Source organism: Mobula hypostoma, chromosome 8 (assembly GCF_963921235.1).
Source record: "Mobula hypostoma chromosome 8, sMobHyp1.1, whole genome shotgun sequence".
Lineage (NCBI taxonomy): Eukaryota > Metazoa > Chordata > Chondrichthyes > Myliobatiformes > Myliobatidae > Mobula > Mobula hypostoma.
This window is the reverse complement of record NC_086104.1, coordinates 56,023,575-56,044,230: the sequence shown is the minus strand read 5'-3', so window position 1 is coordinate 56,044,230 and position 20,656 is coordinate 56,023,575. Positions and strand designations below refer to the sequence as shown.

The window sequence follows — 20,656 nt, the reverse complement described above, 5'->3', positions numbered from 1 at the left end:
TAACATACCAAGGTAACATAATAGTATACTAATTTTATATATATATCAATAGAGAAAAAGAAAAAAAAACCCCCAAAAAAAACCCACCGTGCAACTAACTAAAAGCAAAGCAAAGCAATGGGCTAACTTGAAACCAAACAGAGTTAAACTTAAAATCACGTCCTCAATCCCGACCTCCATTAAAAACAGTAAAAAAAACAAGAAGGGTATATATTACATTAAATGAAAATATTGAATAAAAGATCTCCAAGTCTGTTCAAATTTAAATGAGGAGTCATAAAGATTGCTTCTAATTTTCTCCAGATTCAAGCATAATATCGTCTGAGAAAACCAAAAAAAGGTAGTTGGAGCATTAAGCTCTTTCCAATGTTGTAAGATACATCTTTTCGCCATTAAAGTAAGAAATGCAATCATTCTACGGGCTGAAGGGGAGAGATTACTGGAAATTTTAGGTAGTCCAAAGATAGCAGTAATAGGGTGAGGAGAGATATCTATATTCAATACCTTGGAGATAATATTAAAAATGTCTCTCCAAAAAGTTTCCAAAGTAGGGCAAGACCAAAACATATGAGTTAAAGAGGCTATCTGCCCCGGACATCTATCACAAAAAGGATTAATATGAGAATAAAAGCGCGCTAACTTATCTTTGGACATATGTGCTCTATGAACAACTTTAAATTGAATTAGGGAATGTTTAGCACAGATAGAGGAAGTATTGACTAATTGTAAAATCTGCCCCCAGTCATCCACAGAAATGGTAAACCCCAATTCCTGTTCCCAATCTACCCTAATCTTATCAAATGGAGCTTTCCTAAGTTTCATAATAATATTATAAATCATAGCCGATGCACCTTTCTGACATGGATTAAGGTTGATTATAGTATCTAAAATGTATGTAGGAGGAAGCATTGGAAAGGAAGAAAGTATAGTACTTAGAAAATTTCTAACTTGTAAATATCTAAAAAAAATGTATTCTTGGTAAGTTATATTTATTAGATAATTGTTCAAAAGACATAAGGGAACCATCTAAAAATAAATCCAAAAACCGTGAAATACCCTTAGTCTTCCAAGTTTGAAAAGCACGATCCGTAAAAGAGGGAGGAAAAAATATGTTACCTAAAATAGGAATCGATAACCCAAATTGATTAAGATCAAAAAATTTTCTGAATTGAAACCAAATACGCAAGGTATATTTAACTATCGGGTTAGACACCTGTTTAAGGCGTTTCCAATCAAAAGGAAGAGAGGAACCTAAAATAGAGCCAAGTGTAAAACCCTGAACAGATTGTAATTCCAATACTACCCATTTAGGAATGGATAGTATATCCTGGTCCAGTAACCAGAATTTCATATGTCGAATATTAATTGCCCAATAATAAAATCTAAAGTTAGGTAATGCTAAGCCTCCATCTCTCTTAGCTGGGTAAATGTATTTTACCCAGTCTCGGGTTTTTATTCTGCCAAATAAATGAAGAAATTTTAGAGTCAACTTTGTCAAAAAAAGATTTTGGAACAAAGATTGGTAATGCCTGAAATATATATAAAAATTTTGGCAAAAAAAACATCTTAACTGCATTAATACGACCAATCAAAGTTAAATATAAAGGAAGCCACTTAGATGAAAGTTGAGTAATATGGTCTATTAATGGTAAAAAGTTAGTCTTAAATAAATCTTTGTATTTACAAGTAATTTTAATCCCAAGATAGGAAAAATAATTATTAATCAATTTAAATGGAAATTTATAATATAAGGGAAGTTGTTTATTAATCGGAAAGAGTTCACTCTTACTAAGATTTAATTTATAACCTGAAAAAAGACCAAATTGTGCTAATAACTCTAAAACAGCCGGGATGGATTTTTGAGGATTAGAAATATATAAAAGTAAATCATCAGCATAGAGTGATAATTTATGGGACTTTAAGCCCCGAGTTATCCCAGTAATATTTGGAGATTCTCGAATGGCAATTGCAAGAGGTTCTAATGCAATATCAAATAATAAGGGACTAAGAGGACAGCCTTGTCGAGTACCTCGAAAAAGAGGGAAAAAAGGTGAACTTAAAGAGTTAGTACGGACCGAGGCCACAGGAGAATAATATAAGAGTTTAATCGAGGATATAAATTTCGAGCTGAAATTAAACCTTTCAAGCACCTTAAATAAATAAGGCCATTCTACTCTCTGAAAAGCTTTCTCGGCATCTAAAGAGATAACACACTCAGGAACATTTTGTGAGGGAGTATAAACGATATTTAACAGTGTACGAATATTATAAAAAGAGTAACGACCTTTAATAAAACCCGTTTGGTCTTCCGAAATAATAGATGGAGGTACTTTTTCTAATCTATTTGCTAATAACTTAGAAAAAACTTTAGAATCAACATTTAATAAAGATATTGGTCTATAAGATGCACATTGAGCAGAATCTTTATCCTTCTTTAATATTAAAGAGATTGACGCTCTATTAAAAGATTCAGGAAGTTTACCAAGTTTCAATGAAGCCTCAAAAACCCTACAGAGCCAAGGGATTAATGAAGGAGCAAAACATTTATAAAATTCTACGGTAAACCCATCAGGGCCAGGAGCTTTCCCCAAATTCATAGAGAAAATAACATTCTTAATCTCATCCATGGTAATAGGAATATCTAACATAGAAGCCATATCCTGTGAAATCTCAGGGAAGTCTAAATTATCTAAAAAATCATTCATATATTTAGAATCGCGAGGAGACTCTGATTGATATAAGGAAGAGTAAAAATCACAGAAGGTTTGATTAATCCCCACATGATCAAGTATTAGTCGATCATTTTGGTTAAAAATCTGATTAATTTGAGATTTAGCATGATTAGATTTCAATTGATTAGCCAACAGTTTACCAATTGTGTCACTGTGTACATAAAATTCACTACTTGTTTTCTTTAATTGGTTTACAATCGAGGACGAGAGTAATAAACTGTGTTCCATTTGAAGTTCAGTTCTTTGTTTATGTAACTCCTCAGAAGGAGCTATAACATATTTCTTATCAATTTCCTTAATCTTGTCCACAATTACCAACTCCTCCTGCTTCTGCTTCTTCCTCAAAGCAGCAGAATACGAGATAATCTGACGAATATAAGCTTTAAAAGTATCCCAAAGAGTGTTAACAGAAATATCCTCTGTATGGTTAATTGTAAAAAAAAAGATCAATCTGTTCATTCATAAAGTTAACAAAGTCCGAGTCCTGAAGCAACAGTGAATTAAAACGCCATTGTCTATTATTTTGTATATTGGCCAGAATTTTAATAGAAAGCTTAAGTGGAGCATGATCCGAAATGGTTATAGAATCATAATCACATTTAATCACTGAGGGAATAAGACGAGAATCAATAAAGAAATAATCAATTCTTGAATAGGAATGATGAACATGTGGAAAAAAAAGAAAAATCTTTTTCCTGAGGATGCAAAAAGCGCCAAATGTCCGTCGACCCAGAATCAGAAAGAAATGAATTAATCAAAGTTGCAGATTTATTAGGTAAGGTCCGTAAAGGAGCCGAACGGTCCAAAGCTGGAGACAAACAGGTATTAAGATCTCCGCCCCAGATCAATGAAAACTCATTCAAATTCGGAAACTGATTAAATAATGATTTATAAAATTCCGGACAATCCATATTAGGAGCATAAACATTAACCAAAACTACTTTTTTATTAAATAGTAAACCACTAACCAATAGAAATCTACCATTCGGATCAGAAATAATATCATGTTGTATAAAAGTAACTGCGGAGTCTATAAAAATAGAGACGCCTCGAATCTTAGCATTGGAGTTCGAATGAAACTGTTGTTCCTTCCAGAATTTAAAAAAACGTAGTCTGTCCCCCCTCCGCACATGGGTCTCTTGTAAGAATAAAATTTGTGCTTTATGTCTCCAGAACACTTTAAAAACTTTTTTCCTTTTAATAGGATGATTAAGACCATTAGTATTCCAGGAGACAAAATTAATAATAGACTCCATAAACCCTAAAGTCAACCCACAACAAGGAGGATTGACGATAGGCTCGACCCACGAACCCGGAGAGGGAACAGAACATACAAGAGATACCGGGAAGAAGAACGCAACCAATACTTCAATAATGTATATAGCCCAAGAAGAAAGAAACTAAAACGTGAAGCCCCTCCCACCACCCCACCCCATAACCCCAAAGCTAAATCTAACGCAGACCAGCCCGAAAGAAGCAAGCACTAAAACTACCCCCATGACTTCCGATATACGCTCCCTAAAAAAAAAGTGTAAATATAAAAAAGATCAGCTGATTATAAAACAGTAAAAGAATAAAAAAAAGATAACTCAATTAAAATAAACACATAACAGAATAAAAGCCAGAAAATATATAAAAAAACCGCAATAAACCCCAGACCCATGAATAAACAGAACAACAAAAAAAATTATTAACATAAACTAGTTATAAAAACCTACAAAACAAAATAGATTTTAAAAAAAACTACAAAATTTAAGGCCACAAAGGAAATACGTAAAATGACAATAAGGAAGTAACCACCCAGAATCCCCTGGGAAAAAGAAAGAAATGACGCAGTTAAAAAGAAAGTTTAGCAACCATATTAAGTAATCAAAAAATAAACTTTTCTGCCCAAATAGGGCAAAAAAAAATTAAGATCGACAAATTCACAGCCTCCAATCCGCGGAGATAGTTAAAAAATTACAATTAAGATGTTGAAGGTGAAAATTGATCCAGATAACTCTGGGCATCCGATGGAGAGTCAAAAAAAACGGAGGGCTCCATCCAACGTACGAATCCTTAGACGTGCAGGGTAAAGCAGCGCTGGTCTTAAATCCATCTTGTAGAGTTCCGACATCACAGATCTGTAACGAACCCGTTGATCCCGGATTGGTTTACTGAAATCTTCCACGAATCGGAACTTAAGATCCAAAAAATCAATGAAACCCTTAGATCGAACGAATCGAAACAGTTTCTCCTTGTTGAAAGTAATGAAACCGTAAAATAACATGTCGAGGTTTATCTGACCTAGGTGAGTATGATGGAACGCTGTGAACACGATCCAATAACGGTGGTTGGTCAGGAAATACAGTAGGAAATGCATCTTTTAAAAGTTGAGAAAAATACTTCATAGGGTTATCAGATTCAACAGCTTCACGCACCCCGATCATTCGTAGATTCTGCCGTCGCATTCTAGATTCTAAGTCAGAGTTTTTAAAGGTCAGAAAGTCAAGTTTCTTCTTCATTACATTAATTGTTTCCTCGATTTTCCCCATCTTAAGCTCACTTTATTGCGTGGATCTTTGAAGATCAGATATAGCCGACTGATGTTCCGTAATAGATGTTTGTATCTTATCGATTGAATCGGCAATTTTCTGGAAATTAATTGAAATTTCCGCACAAATCAGCTCCGTAACAGAGGTTGAAATTTCCCTTTGAATTAACTCCGATATAGCTTTCAAAGTCACCGGTGGTTCAGTCGGAGGGAAATCAATACCTTTCGGTTTAACCGGAGGTTTGCCATCCTTCCCGTTTTTCCCATTCTTAGACATAGCAGACCTTAAACGCATCCAGTTATCGAAGAGCCCAATTTGTTTCGAAGTATTGTAAAAGTTGATGCCTTAATGGTTAATTAAAATATAGCTGATCAGAAGAAAAAAAACTCAGAGGTAATGGAGCGAGTCAAGAACGCGACTTCACTCCATGAGCGCTACCGGAAGTCCCAACATTCTCCAAATGGTGACAATATTATGTGGCTTTATATATTTGAGAAATGCTTCATAACATTGATTTTAATATTTGAGGCTCAGTTATTCCTGAATTCTTCAGCAAATACTCCACTTTAGTAACTTCAGCGATATGAAATATTGTTGCAGAGACTTATTCATTGATTTTGTTTATTTATTTGTCTTTTTGCATTTTTGATTTATTGGTTTGTTTAATTTTGCTGTTTTTAATTTCAATCAGGAATATTCCTGTTGAAGTACTGATGTCCTTGTTTAATCTTCAGTTTTAATATGGTGCTGCAAAGTCTTGTAATATTGAAGAGCTATGCAATTATTGTCTTGCAGGGCTCCAACTCTAGTATCTTTGGAAGAGACGAAACTTTGCATTGGTATTAATTATGGTATGTATCTAATTTTTATTAGAAAATATAATGAATGCTAGAGTAAGAAAGCAGATCAAGATGGAATTACTTAAAGATGAGCAGCAAATGTAGAACTGTTAATATTTCCATACCACCCAAATTCTGGATTCCTGCATATGCTTTTACAAGTACAGACTTTCTGATTTTTATTGGTCTTATTACTTACGTGACCTTAAAGTGGCACTCTTTCCTTGTCTTCTGATTTATAAGTCACTCACATTTTCAGCTAAGCTTCAGTGCTCAAAAATAATTAGGTTAAAGAACCGAATTCCATATCTAATATAGAGAGATTTTGCATTTGAGGTGATAAAATACTTGCTTAAATATGTATTTGAAGGAATACCCCAATAATCTGCAATTGATAACTAAGTTAAGTTTAATTTAATTTGCACTGTTAAATTACATGGTTTATTTAAATGTATTTAAGAGATTGGACTTTAGAATTTATTGTTAAAATGTTTTAGTGTTTGAACATAGTGTATTGTTGAACGATTCTTAACGTCAGAACTCTCATTGATAGGTAATTAAGCAAGGTATTTTGCTGACAGAACTTTCCGACAGTATTTTTGTGTGCTTGTGTAGATCTTGCCATTAATTAAGCAACCTTGGTTTTGAGGAATATTGATTTTATGTGCATGGGCTCTTTTTGAAGTCAGTGGCAAGTGACGGAGTTTTACTCTAAATTGCAAGCAAAATCCAGGATAATGTTTCATAGTCATCGTCATACTTTATTGATCCCGGGGGAAATTGGTTTTCATTACAGTTGCACCATAAATAATTAAATAGTAATAAAACCAAAAATAAGAAATAGTAATATGTAAATTATGCCAGGAAATAAGTCCAGGACCAGCCTATTGGCTCATGTGGGTGATTTTCCATCAGACAGATCATTGCCATAAACGCTTACTCTGGAGAACTCTGCATGTGTCTTAATAAATGTCAGTTATGCTGAGCGTTTTTAGCATTGTATGTAACTGTATTCAATAAATGTTTGTTTTGATATCTCAGCATTTCCGAACGCAAATTGCAGCTAAAACTGAATTTTCAGTGCTTTCTTTCAGAAAATAATTTTATTTGATGAAAAATTGAACCCGAGTAATTTAGTCTATTAAAATTCTCTTTATTAATTTGTAACAGTCTGTCTTTACAATGTAATTAGCAAATACAGGTTGACCTTCACTAATCTGCCACCATTAGTTCCTGAGGAGTGCCGGATTAGTGAAAATGCCGAATTATAGAAGGATCACATTAAGCATAATCAGTGCCAGATTATCGAAGGAACCAGATTACAGGTAGTCAGATTTGTGAAGGTCGACCTGTTCATAGATTTTTGAGTCGTTATTATGAAACTATGTGACTACAGTCAGGAAAAAAAGTAATTGAAATATAATTTTGTATGTCTGAATGGCTAAAATATTGTTCCATGAGTAGTCTTACTGTATCCTGTATCATGTGCTTTTGCAAAACGAATATTTGAGTTTCCATTCATTAGTTGGGGAAACCTGTGGCAATTTTATGTAGATTAAAACCCAACATAAAATACTTCATGCTTGCAGATCGTTTACAGTTTATCTGAAATCCAGTGGTTTACTTAGGTTTCTAGAGTAAAATCATGGTATTATTTCTGATCTGTACTCAAATTTCCATATTTTAGATACTACAAGGGAAAATTATAGGGAAGCAATTGCCCAGGTCATGAGAAAACTGCTGCGTAAGTATCAGAGAAAGGTAACAAAAATTAACTGATAAGTTTCGAATTGGTCTTTTGGGGATAGTCTGTAGCTGTTCAATTTTCTACGTTGTTGGGTGTGGATCAGTGTTGCAGCTGCACTGGAATATCCTGGCTTTAGGGTAGCTATGTGGAGCTTCAGCATTGCAACTGGACTGATGTCTGAGTTCACTTCCTTAGTTGTGAATAGTGTACCATTTTAGCCATGTCAGTGTACAGCCACTTTAGCTCAGTTGACATGTAATATAATGGAAATTATCTACATGATGTTTTTGGCTGAAGATAGTTTGTTTGTATTTCTACTTCCCCTAATCTCTGAGGCACTATCGCATTTTTCAAAAATCCAAGTAAGAGAGAAAACTAGTTAAAAAGAAGCATGCATTTCCCCCCTACTTGGAGTTATAAAGGAGTAAAGCACAGTAACAGACCCTTTGGCCATTCTAGTCCATGCTGAACTGTTATGCTGCTGAGTCCAATTGACCTGTACCTTCTGTAGCCCACTGTACCCCTTCCATACAACAGCAACAGTATTATAGATATAAAGTCCTGCTAGCAATATATAGTACTTATTTCTTTGTTTTTAGATCATATGTTGGATAACTCTGAAGATGACACAAAATCTTTATTCGTAATAATTAAGGTGAGAATTAAAATCAATTTAAAAAGACATTTTTTCGGCATGATACTCCAATAAATATATTACCTAATGATTGAACAGTTTTTCCTGGGAAGCTAAGTTTATATCTGGTTGTATGAATTCAGTTATTTTAATCTAACTACTTACAGAGATCGGTCATTTTTTTAATACATAATTCTTCCCCAATTACTTTCAATGAATATTGTGTACTTGTTATGGTTTGGTCACGTGGTGTGTTTTACACAGCAAAAATTGTCTTTTGAGCCTCACAATGTAAAATTCTGAAGAACCCTACAACGTACTGGGGTGATATGCTCACCACATTCCACTGTAAGGAAAGGAATTGTTGCATTTTACTGCTGTTAAACAAATATTATATTAACTTCAGATTATAGGAGACTTGTTGCAGTTTCGTGGCTCTTATAAACACGAGTTTGACTCCAGATGGAAAAGCTTTAACCTTGTGAAAAAATCGATGGAGAACAGGGTGAGAATGATGTTAATAACTTGCTTTGAATAAAAATATATTTGTTTTATTACTTATCCATTGATGGGGTAACTCAGGTTTTGTTCTGGTTGTTGCAAGATACAAGGTACTTTCTATCATTTATGTGGGATATGGGCATCAGTTGAAGGTCAGCATTAATTGCTCATCTCTATTTGTCTTTAAAAAGACGATGGTGGTGAGCCATCTTCTTGAACTGGAGCTTAATGTGAGTTTAATAGCACACAGTGCTAATGGGAAATAAGTTTTGAAGCTTGTGTGTGGCAATGAAGAGGAAAAGTAATAGATCTGTCTCATGACTTAGTACAGCCTCATTCTCATTTACTTGAGAGGCGCTATCAAAGAACCCCAGGTGGTGGAGGGAAGGAATGTTTTGGGCAGGGGATTGGCTAGTAGTCAAGTGGATTGCTGTGTCTGTTGTGGGTTCCCAGCACAGTCCTTTCTGGGACATGAATAGCCATGTCTAATTTGTTTTCATATTTATTTCATGTATTCATTACTCCTGCTACAAAAGCCTCTTCAACTTCCTGACCACTGTAATAATTTGTCTTGGATTCCGAGAGCTTTAGTTCCAGCTAAATAGACTCATTTATGGAAACACATTAAGTTCATCCATGTATCTGCATAAAATATGTCAATAGAAATTTTCTTGTCCTTTATCATAAGACATAGGAGCAGAATTAGGCCATTCAGCCCATCAACTCAGATCGAACAGTCCATCATGGCTGATTATTATCCCTCTCAACCCTATTCCTCTGTCTTCTCCCTCTAACCTTTAACACATGTCAGGAACGTATCTACCTCTACTTTAAATATACCCAATGATGTGGCCTCCACAGCTGTCTGTAACATTTCTGTCTAGGCCTTTCAATATTCAGTAGGTTTCAATCAGGTCCCCCTCAATAGAGTACAGCCCCAGACCATGAAAAGCTCCTGCTACATTAACCCTTTCATTCCCAGATCATTATCATGTACTTCCTCTGGACCTGCTCAAAACCAGCGCGTTGAGTCAAAACACTCAAAATACCGAAGCAACTCAGCAGGCAGGCAGCATCTATGGAAGTGAATAAACAATTGACATTACAGGCCGAGACTGTTCATCAAGACTGGGGGGAAAAAAAAGACAAGAAGTCAGAGCAAGAAAATGGGGGGAGGGGAGGAAGAAGCACAAGGTGGCATTTGATGGGTGAAATCAGGAGAGAGGGAGGGGATGAAGTAAAGAGCTGGGAAATTGATTGGTGAAAGAGATACAGGGCTGGAGGAAGGGGAATCCGATAGAGGGTAGAAGACCATGGAAGAAAGGGTAGGAGGAGGAGCACTAGAGACAGGTGATGGGTAGGTAAGGAGATAGGAGAGGAGGGAAATGGGAGTGGTGAAGGAGAGGGAGGAGGCAATTATCAGAAGTTTGAGAAATCAATGTTCATCTTAGTTCCTCCAGCATTTTGATAAGCTCTGGATCTTTTTTCATGTGCCTAAAATTACTCACAATACTCCAAGTGTGGTCTGACCAAAGCCTTATATCATTGCTCTTATATTCTAGTCTTCTCAAAATGAATCGGGTCCAGAGGCGAGGGTTGGGGCTGGTTCTGCTCCATTACATTTATTCTGCTCTCCTTGGCACTGGAGGCTGTGCCCTGCTCCGGCTGCTCTGGGCTTAGTCTCTGCGAGCTTCGCTGTGTGATGAACTGAGGCTGTGGGCCTGCTCCGGCTGATCCAAACTTTCAGTCTGTGGACTCACTTTCATTCTGAATGCTGTTGCTTGCTTTATTGTTTGCATGATTTTTTTTCTCTGCCCATTGAGTGTTGGTCTTTTATTTAAATTGGATTCTTTTGAGTTTCTTGTTTCGTAGCTGCCTTGGAGCAGATGATATTAAATTCAGCTGTTTCCTTTTTACAACACAATTTTTAAGGTCAAGTTTTTTTTTTGATCAAAAGTTTTGTGACCATTTCCCTTAAAGTGCTCCTTTTTTTCTTTTTCATTTGGGAAAGCACCGCGGAATAGTCTACCAAACTTGAAAGTGTTGTATAGATTTAATTTATAAAGACTTACTTTTTTGAATCCTTCTTTATGATGGTATTCTCTTGTAGTGGAATTAAGATTCATTTATGTACTACTTCCTGGTTTGCACATTTCCTTTGTGTTTCAGTAATGAATGAATTGCTCTTGGTTCAGTGAAAAGAGCAGTTTCAGTATGATTCATCATTTTAGTTAGACTTGTATCCTGATGTCATTTAGTTTGATTTATGAGCTGTTAATGCTGCAATAGTAAGAGCTTTGGTTTTGGTGTCCCACTTTATCTCAGTACATCTCTCCTTTTTTTCTACCTCACTAATTCTTTATCTATTCTTGTCATGTAATTAAATATATTTTACAATATTGCACGTTTCTAAAATATTGTTGTTCTTGTTGTGTAACATACAGCTCCATGGGAAGAAACAACATATCAGAGCACTGTTAATTGATCGAGTTATGCTGCAGCATGAGGTATGTCCATTCCATGAGAATTAAACCTGATATTTATTGTCATGGATTAAATTGCTGTTTTTAATACTACATGTAATTAAATTTTTGATTGAACATTAATGGAAGAACAAATGAGACAATTTTTAAGTCCTTGAATGTTATAAGGTGTTAGACTGATTTTTAAAAATTGTTTTGTGTACAGCTGCGAACTTTGACAATTGAAGGTTGTGAATATAAAACAATTCACCATGATCTGATGCGAGATCTTCTGCAATTGTCGACGAGTACATACAGTCAGGTAACGTTTCTGAATTCTTGTGATGAGAACAATAAGCTGTTCATCAAATCTAATTTTTGCTTTCTTATACTATATGAAAGCTGAATATAATCCACTTCATAAAGATGAGAAAATCTGAAGATGTTGGAACTCCAAGCAATGAACAAAAAATGCTGGAGGAACTCTGCAGGCCAGGCTGCATTCATGGAAAGGAGTAAAAGTTGATGTTTCAGGCTGAGACCCGGGGGGGGGGGGGGGGCGGAGGAAGAAGTACAAGATGGTGGGAGATAGACGAAACTCGGAGGTGGGGAGGGGTGAAGTAAAGAGCTGGGAAGCTGATAGCTGAAAGAGATAAAGAGCTGGAGAAGGGGGAATCTGATGTGAGAGGGTGGAAGACTATGGAAGAAAGGAAAGTAAGGAGTGCCAGAGGGAGGTGATGGGCAGGTAAGGAGATAAGGTGAGAGAGGGAAAGGGGAAATGAGAATAGTGAAGGGGTAGGGGGCAGTTAGCTGAAGTTTGAGAAATCGATGTTCATGCCATCAGTTTGGAGGCTACCCAGATGGAATATGAACTGTTGCTTTTCCGATCTGAGTGTGCCTTCTTCGCATGAGTAGAGGAGGCCATGGACTGACGGTGCTGGAATGGGAAGTAGAATTAAAGTGGGTGGCCATGGGAAGATCCCGCTTTTCCTGGTGTACAGACCATAGGTGCTTGGCAAAGCGGTCTCCCAATGTACGTCGGGTCTCACCGATATACAGGAGGCCACACCAGGAGCACCAGATACAGTTAATGACCCCAACAGGCTCACAGGTTAAGTGTCGCCTCACCTGGAAGGACTGTTTGGGGCCCTGAATGCTAGAGAGGAAGGAGATGTAGGGGTAGGTATGGCACTTGTTCCACTTGCAAGGATAGGTACCAGGAAGGTTGAATGGACAAGGGAGTCATGTAGGGAGCAATCCCAGTGGAAAATGGAGGGCAGGAAAAGATGTGCTTGGTCATGGAATCCTGCTGGAGGTGGCAGAAGTTATGGAGAATTATGTGCTGGATGTGGAGGCTGCTGGGGTGGTAGGTGAGGACAAGAGGAACCCTATCCCTGAGGGGTGGCAGGAGGATGGGGTGAGGGCAGACGTGCGTAGTGGATGAGATGCAGGTGAGTGTAACAATGATGGTGGAGGAAGAAAAGTCCTTTTTTTTTTGAAGAAGGTGGACATCTCATTGGTTCTAGAATGCAAGGCCTCATCCTGAAAGCAGATGCGGTGAAGCCGGAGGAACCAAGAGAAAGGGATGGCATTTTTACAGTTGACAGTGTGGGAAGAGGTATAGTTCAGGTAGCTATGAGAATCAGTGGGTTTGTAAAAGATAACAGTTGATAAGCTGTCTCCAGAGATAGATCAAGAATGGGGAGCGAGGTGTCGGAAATGGACCAAGTAAATCTGAGGGCAGAGTGGATTTTGGAGGCAAAGTTGATGAAGTTGACGAGATCAGTGTGGGTACATGAAGCAGCCCCAGTGTAGTCGTTGATGTAGCGTAGGAAAAGTTGGGAAGTGATACTGATGTAGGCTTGGAACATAGACTGTTGCACATAGCCAACAAAAAGGCAGGCATAGCTGGGACCCATGCCAGTACTCATGGCTACACCTTTGGTTTGGAGGAAGTGGGAGGAGCTGAAGGAGAAATTATTGAGAGTGAGGACCAGTTCTGCCAGACGGAGTAGAGTGATGGTAGAGAGGAGCAGGTTGGGTCTATTATCTAGAAAGAAGTGAAGAACTTTATGGCCCTTCTGATGGAGGATGGAGGTATATAGGGACTGCATGTCTATGTGAAAATGAGGTGATTGGGGCCAGGGAACTTTAAGTCATTGAAAAGATCTAGAGGGTGTGAAGTGTCAACAATGTAGGTAGGAAGGGACTGATCCGGGGGGATAAAGCAGAGTTGAGGTAAGCAGATATAAGTTTGGTGGGGCAGGAGCAAACAGAAACAATTGGTTTACCTGGACAGGCAGGTTTGTGGATCTTGGGTAGGAGGTAGAAACAGGAGGTGTGGGGTAAGGGAACTATGAGGTTGCTGTCTGTGGATGGGAGATCCCCAATGGTAATAAGGTCAGTGATAGTGTAGGTGACAATGGCCTGGTGCTCCTTAGTGGGGTTCTATTTGAAGGGTAGGTGAGAGGAGGTGTCTGAGAGTTGTCGCCCAGCCTCAGCAAGGTAGAAGTCAGTCCGCCAGACTACTACAGCACCCCATTATCTGCAGGTTTAGTGAGGTTAGGATTAGTGCAGCGAGGGTGGGAAGCAGTGCGTTTGGAAGGAGTGAGGTTAGAATTGGAGAGTTTCTGCCATCTCCAACAGGATCCCAGCACCAAGCACATCTTTCCCTCCCCTTCATTTTCTGCTTTCCTATGCAACTCCCTTGTCTATTCATCCCTCCCCACTGATCTTCTTCCTGGTACTTATCCTTGCAAGTGGAAGAAGTGCCATACCTCCCTCATTACCATTCAAGGCCCCAAATAGTCCTTCCAGCTGAGGCAACACTACAACCTGTTGGGGTCATCTACTATATCTGATGCTCCTGGTGTGGCCTCCTGATATGTTGGTGGGACCCAACGTGGATTGGGAGACCGCCTCATTGAGCACCTACACTCCATCCACCAGAAAAAGTGGGGAACCCCCGTTGGCCACCCACTTCAATTCTATTTTCCATTCCCATCCGATGTCCCAGTCCCTGACCTCCTCTTCTGGTGCGATGAGGCCACATTCAGGTTGGAGGAGAAACACCTTATATTCTGGCTGAGTAGCCTCAAAACTGATGGTATGAACGTTGAAAATTGCCCCCCACCTCCTCACCATTCCCATTTTCCTCCCTCACCCCATCTCTGTACCTGCCCATCACCTCCCTCTCCTGCTCCTCCCCCTTCCATTTCTTCACCCTCTCCTATCAGGTTCCCCCTTCTCCAGCTCTTTATCTCTTTATCTGTTTCACCTCTCAGCTTCCCAGCTCTTTACTTCACCCCTCCCCCTCTCATGGTTTCACTTATCACCTACCACCTTGTACTTCCTCCTCCCCAAACCACCCACCTTCTTGCTCTAACTTCTCATCTTATTTTCCAGTCCTCTCGGCCCAAAACATTGACTGTACTTTTTTCCACAGATGTTGCCTGGCCTGCTGAGTTCCTCCGGCATTTTGTCTGTGTTGCATAATTCACTTCATGTTCATTCCTATTAATCTTTTTCAAGAAATTTTCTCTTGCTCTCAATTATTTTATGATCATCTTACCATCTCCCCGAGAAACATGGAAACATACAAACATAGAAAATAGGTGCAGGAGTAGGCCATTCGGCCCTTCGAGCCTGCACCTCCATTCAGTATGATCATGGCTGATCATCCAACTCAGAACCCTGTACCTGCCTTCTCTCCATACCCCCTGATCCCTTTAGCCACAAGGGCCAAATCTAATTCCCTCTTAAATATGGCCAATGAACTGGCCTCAACTGTTTCCTGTGGCAGAGAATTCCACAGATTCACCACTCTCTGTGTGAAGAAGTTTTTCGTCATCTTGGTCCTAAAAGGCTTCCCTTTTATCCTTAAACTGTGACCCCTTGTTTTGGACTTACCCAACATCGGGAAAAATTTTCCGACATCTAGCCTGTCCAATCCCTTTGGAATTTAATACATTTCAATAAGATTCCCCCTCAATCTTCTAAATTCCAACGAGTATAAGCGTAGTCGATCCAGTTTTTCATCATATGAAAATCCTGCCATCCCAGGAATTAATCTGGTGAATCTTCTTTGTACTCCCTCTATGGCAAGAATGTTTTTCCTCAGATTAGGGGACCAAAACTGCACACAATATTCCAGGTGTGGTCTCGCCAAGGCCTTGTACAACTGCAGTAGAACCTCCCTGCTCCTGTACTCCAATCCTCTTGCTATGAATGCCAGCATACCATTCGCCTTTTTCACTGCCTGCTGTACCTGCATGCCCACTTTCAATGACTGGTGTACAATGACACCCAGGTCTCGTTGCACCTCCCCTTTTCCTAATCGGCCACCATTCAGATAATCTGTTTTCATGTTCTTGCCACCAAAGTGGATAACCTCACATTTATCCACATTAAATTGCATCTGCCATGAATTTGCCCACTCACCTAACCTATCCAAGTCACCCTGCATCCTCTCAGCATCCTCCTCACAGCTAACACTGCCGCCCAGCTTCGTGTCATCCGCAAACTTGGAGATGCTGCATTTAATTCCCTCATCCAAGTCATTAATATATATTGTAAACAACTGGGGTCCCAGCACTGAGCCTTGCGGTACCCCACTAGTCACTGCCTGCCATTCTGAAAAGGTCCCGTTTATTCCCACTCTTTGCTTCCTGTCTGCCAACCAATTCTCTATCCACATCAATACCATACCCTCAATACCGTATGCTTTAAGTTTGCACACTAATCTCCTGTGTGGGACCTTGTCAAAAGCCTTTTGAAAATCCAAAAATACCATATCCGCTGGTTCTCCCCATCCACTCTACTAGTTACATCCTCAAAAAAATTCTGTAAGATTCGTCAGACATGATTTTCCTTTCACAAATCCATGCTGACTTTGTCCGATGATTTCACCGCTTTCCAAATGTGCTGTTTTCACATCTTTGATAACTGACTCTAGCATTTTCCCCACCACCGATGTCAGGCTAACCGGTCTATAATTCCCCGGTTTCTCTCTCGCTCCTTTTTTAAAAAGTGGGGTTACATTAGCCACCCTCCAATCCTCAGGAACTAATCCAGAATCTAAAGAGTTTTGAAAAATTATCACTAATGCATCCACTATTTCTTGGGCTACTTCCTTAAGCACTCTGGGATGCAGACCATCTGGCCCTGAGAAATGTGGACATATCTTATTATTTACCTAATTATCGATTATATATCAATGTGTGTCCTAATTCTAAACAAGTTTTTGTAAAGTTCACTTTACAATTTAATATGAATTTTATCATTGAAACTAAAACATCTTGCTGACCGTCAGAGGTGCACTATATTTCTTTGATCACATTATATGGAGAGCATCAAACTTTGGCAGATAGCACTGGTTTCCAGCACTTTGGAACATGTTGCAATGTAAAAACCACGATGCAAGTGTAAATTGTTGTGCATAAGTAGTAGTTGAACAGGGCGGGACATTTTACCCTGGAGCGTAGGAAGCTGAAAGTTGGTCTTGTAGAGCCATACTGTCCTATGCAGGAGTCTGAGACACCTAGAGATTTTTTTATATAAATTTAGTTTTAAATGTTTATTTTTGTCTCCTGCATTGGTGTGTCAATATAAAAGAGCAAATTTTAGATTCCCAAACATTAATTCTCAAAAACTATATGTTACAGAGAGTATTTTTGAATTTCATTAAAGTAACATGAAATAATGACCACTTTTCAAATAAAAAAACTTGATTGCTTTGTAAGTATTTAGCCCAGTGCATGATTAAACAAAGATGTGCGAGTGATCAAAGACATAATGAGTTGAATGAATTAAACTGATTAACTGATACTGAATCGGATGTTGAAGGAACTGCTTGAAGGACAACCAAACTGAAATGTGAGGTTGTGGCAGATTTGACAGTTTAACTTTCAAATTATCAATTCTCACACCTTGGCAAAAGTGAACATAGCAACAAGACAGGAGTTTCAAGATGTGCTGTCCAAGCTGTTCTGAAGAAGTACAAAGAAATGAGCAAGGTGGATGACCAGAAGCGCAGTGGTCGGCTATGGAAACTGACTGCAGCAAACAAGAGACACATCAAACTGACATCCCTGCTAAATCGGGAGAAGTCCAGCACTGCTATCAGGTCTGAACTCTCAGAGAACGTTGGAACTTAAGTACACCCCTCTACAGTCCAGAGAAGTCTTGGCAGAAGTGGTCCTCATGGAAAAATTGCTGCCAGACAGCCGTTCCATAAGACCATAAGGTCATAAGACATAGGAGCAGAAATAGGCTATTTGGCCCATCAAGTCTGCTGTGCCATTCAATCATGGCTGATTCTGTTTTCCCCTCCTTAACCTTGTTCCCCGGCCTTCTCCCCGTAATCTTTGATACCGTGTCCAATCAAAAACCTATCATTCTCTACCTTAAATACACTCATAGGTTTGGGGCTATGTTTCTGAAAATAGAGCTGGTGATCTCGACAGAATTAATGGAATCAATATTTGAGAAATACAAGCAAATTCTCATCCATCACGCAATACCATCAGGAAGGCATCTGAATGATCCCAACTACATTCTGCAGCAGGACAGCGACCCCAAGCACATGGCCAAGGTAAAATAAAGAACTATTTTCAGCAAACAGAAGAACAAGGAATGGCCTCCAGAGAACCCTGAACTCAACATCATCGAGGTTGTCTGGGATTACCTGGAGAGACAGAAGCAAGTGAGACAGCCAAAGTTTGCAGAAGAACTGTGGCAAGTTCTCCAAAATGCTTGCAACAACCTAGCAGTCAGATTTCTTATAGAACTGCACAACAGTGTACCTAGAAAATTGATGTGGTTTTAAAGGCAAAGGGTCCACACCAGATATTGATTTGATTTCATTTTTTTTACTGTTTATAGTAAATTTTTTGATATTTAGAAACTTTTCATTTCGTCACTTAGCGAGGTCTCATTTTATTACTTTTGAAAGCATCTTTGTTTTACAGAATTTTTTCTATGTGTGCCTAAGACTTTTGCACCGTACTGTATAAGGGGTATAGATGACTCGAGAGTGAGTTTTTCCTCAGTAGGGTATTTGAAACTGCAGATCATCAATTTAAATTAAGAAGGAAAAGATGTAAGAGGTATCTGAGAGGAAACTTTTTTCAGAGTGGTGAGGGTATATAGAATGAGCCACCAGTGAGGGGGTTTAAAAGACAGGTACATGGATAGAAAATGTTTAGAGGAATTTGAGTGAAATGTAGGCAAATCAGACTAGCTTGGCATGTAAAAGTTGAGCCAAAGGGCTTGTTTCCATGCTATATGACTGTAATGCTGTAACTCTTCTAAATTAGTCAAATTATATAATAACCCCTTACAGCCAGTAACATCAGTTAGCTAATTTTACTTCATTTTACTCTTTCGCCTGACTTTTAGAGGACAGCTGTCATCCAACTTGTACTGACCTGGTTTTTATTAAGTTTGCTATAAGTTTTTTAAAATCATTAATAAAACAAATTCTAAGTAAAATTATTGTAAAATAAGAATCCAAAACGAAATAGAATTGTATGTATACATCCAGTTATTAACCATCAAATCAATTGTCACAGGAAAGCTAAACTTGAGTGTGACTCCCTTCTGTAATCCCAAGACGGATGAAAAGAATACTGATTCAACTTTGATGTATATTGAAATGTTTTTACTAAGTTTTTGTTTTGATTTGTTACACCTTGCCTCCCAATTTGGTGTCTTAGGCAGGATACAGTATTTCTAAGTATGTAATCATTTACGTCCATCATGATTATATGTGACCCCCAGTATCCATTTTCTAATACTAAAAACTTAATTCTCTTATTGCTCTTAATTCTCTTATTGCTTTTGTACTTTTAAAGATCTTTATCCTAGCAGTCAAATTGGATTTAATTGTGTTTATTATTGATTTAAACATTGTATTTACTACAAATTTTGGGTGAATACTTTGCAAAAGAAGGTGAGACAAGCAGAAAAAGTATTTTTAATAATCTGCAAAAATCTTGATAATGTCAAACTTGGACTAAAAATAAATTATTTAAATTGATAATATAAATGCTGCCTCTCATAATGAAAATAATACATTCTGGGTTTCCTGGAGCATTCTATAATAGATCCAGAGAAAAAAGCCTCTTATAAAACTTGACTTTATAATGTGACAAAGTTAATATTAATCTCAGATTAAGGAATATTTTATGAAAAGGAATCACATTACTGCAGAATTGTAGTTTCAGACTAACACATTTAAGTTCTAAAGTAAAAATCAAGCTTAAAGGGAATTTCTTATGTGTGTTTAATTACATGGCAGATGTATAGAAAACTAAATGTGACCAGTGTACATTCTATCCAGAGATAAATGTCCATGGGGGAAAAGAGATTTCATCTACAGCCAAGCAAGGAAGTTAGCAATAGTATTGAATTAAAGGATGCAAGCTGGTGTAGTTTGATCAACCAGCAAAAGGCCAAAATGTTGAAATGCTGATCATGAAATATGGAAGTTATCTGACTATAGATGCATCTTCTTGTGCATAATAAAGAAAATGGCAAAAGTAAGTATAGGTTCTGTGGAGGACAGTAAAAGAAGTTGCAGTGGGTACTCAGAAAGCAGCAAAGAAACTTTGTATTTTTTTTCCCACAGTTAGAGATGGACATGTCTGTGATAAAGCAGGGAACCTACCCTTGCTGTGTGAGACCTGAAAAGTAATTATTATCAATAAAGGGAAGTGTCAGAGTAATCAAGGGGACAGAAAACAAATTACTCTGGCATAGATAACATTAGGCTTCTAAAAGAAGCAGCTGCAGAGGTTATCAATCAATGGTCATTCAAGAGGTAGAGGTAGCCAATCAATACATCTATGGTCATTTCCCCAAGTTTCCTAGGTTGTGCAATAATTGGAAAATAGCAATAGTAAAACTTGCCATTAAGAATGGTGATATGGCAGTTAAAATATACAATAGTTTGATTGATAAGGGTTACTGTTGTTTTAATGCAGGGAAATTTTATTTGACAATTCTGTTAAGAACTTTTTAAAGGTTTAAGTAATAGGTAGGTATTTGTGAGGTGCTGTCAGAGTAGCTCAAATGAATGACCATAGTGCATTTTGCACTGGAGGTATGGTGCACTGGTGGAAGGAGTGAATATTCAGGATTACAGACGGGCTGCTAATCAAGCCAATTGCTTTGCCTGGATGGAGTTCAGCTCCTTGAGAGTTGGAA

General features: G+C 38.1%; 1 protein-coding gene across 3 annotated transcripts in view; it reads left to right on the top strand.

Moving 5' to 3' along the window:
• LOC134350545 (proteasome activator complex subunit 4-like) overlaps nt 1-20,656 on the top strand; it is a 149,056-nt gene that overhangs the window by 59,218 nt on the left and 69,182 nt on the right. For all 3 annotated transcript variants that reach the window (XM_063055875.1, XM_063055874.1, XM_063055876.1), the window contains 6 exons: nt 6,062-6,117; nt 7,793-7,849; nt 8,452-8,507; nt 8,893-8,991; nt 11,432-11,494; nt 11,676-11,771. In XM_063055875.1, coding sequence (XP_062911945.1) covers nt 6,062-6,117; nt 7,793-7,849; nt 8,452-8,507; nt 8,893-8,991; nt 11,432-11,494; nt 11,676-11,771 — 427 coding nt within the window. The remainder of the gene's footprint in view (nt 1-6,061; nt 6,118-7,792; nt 7,850-8,451; nt 8,508-8,892; nt 8,992-11,431; nt 11,495-11,675; nt 11,772-20,656) is intronic.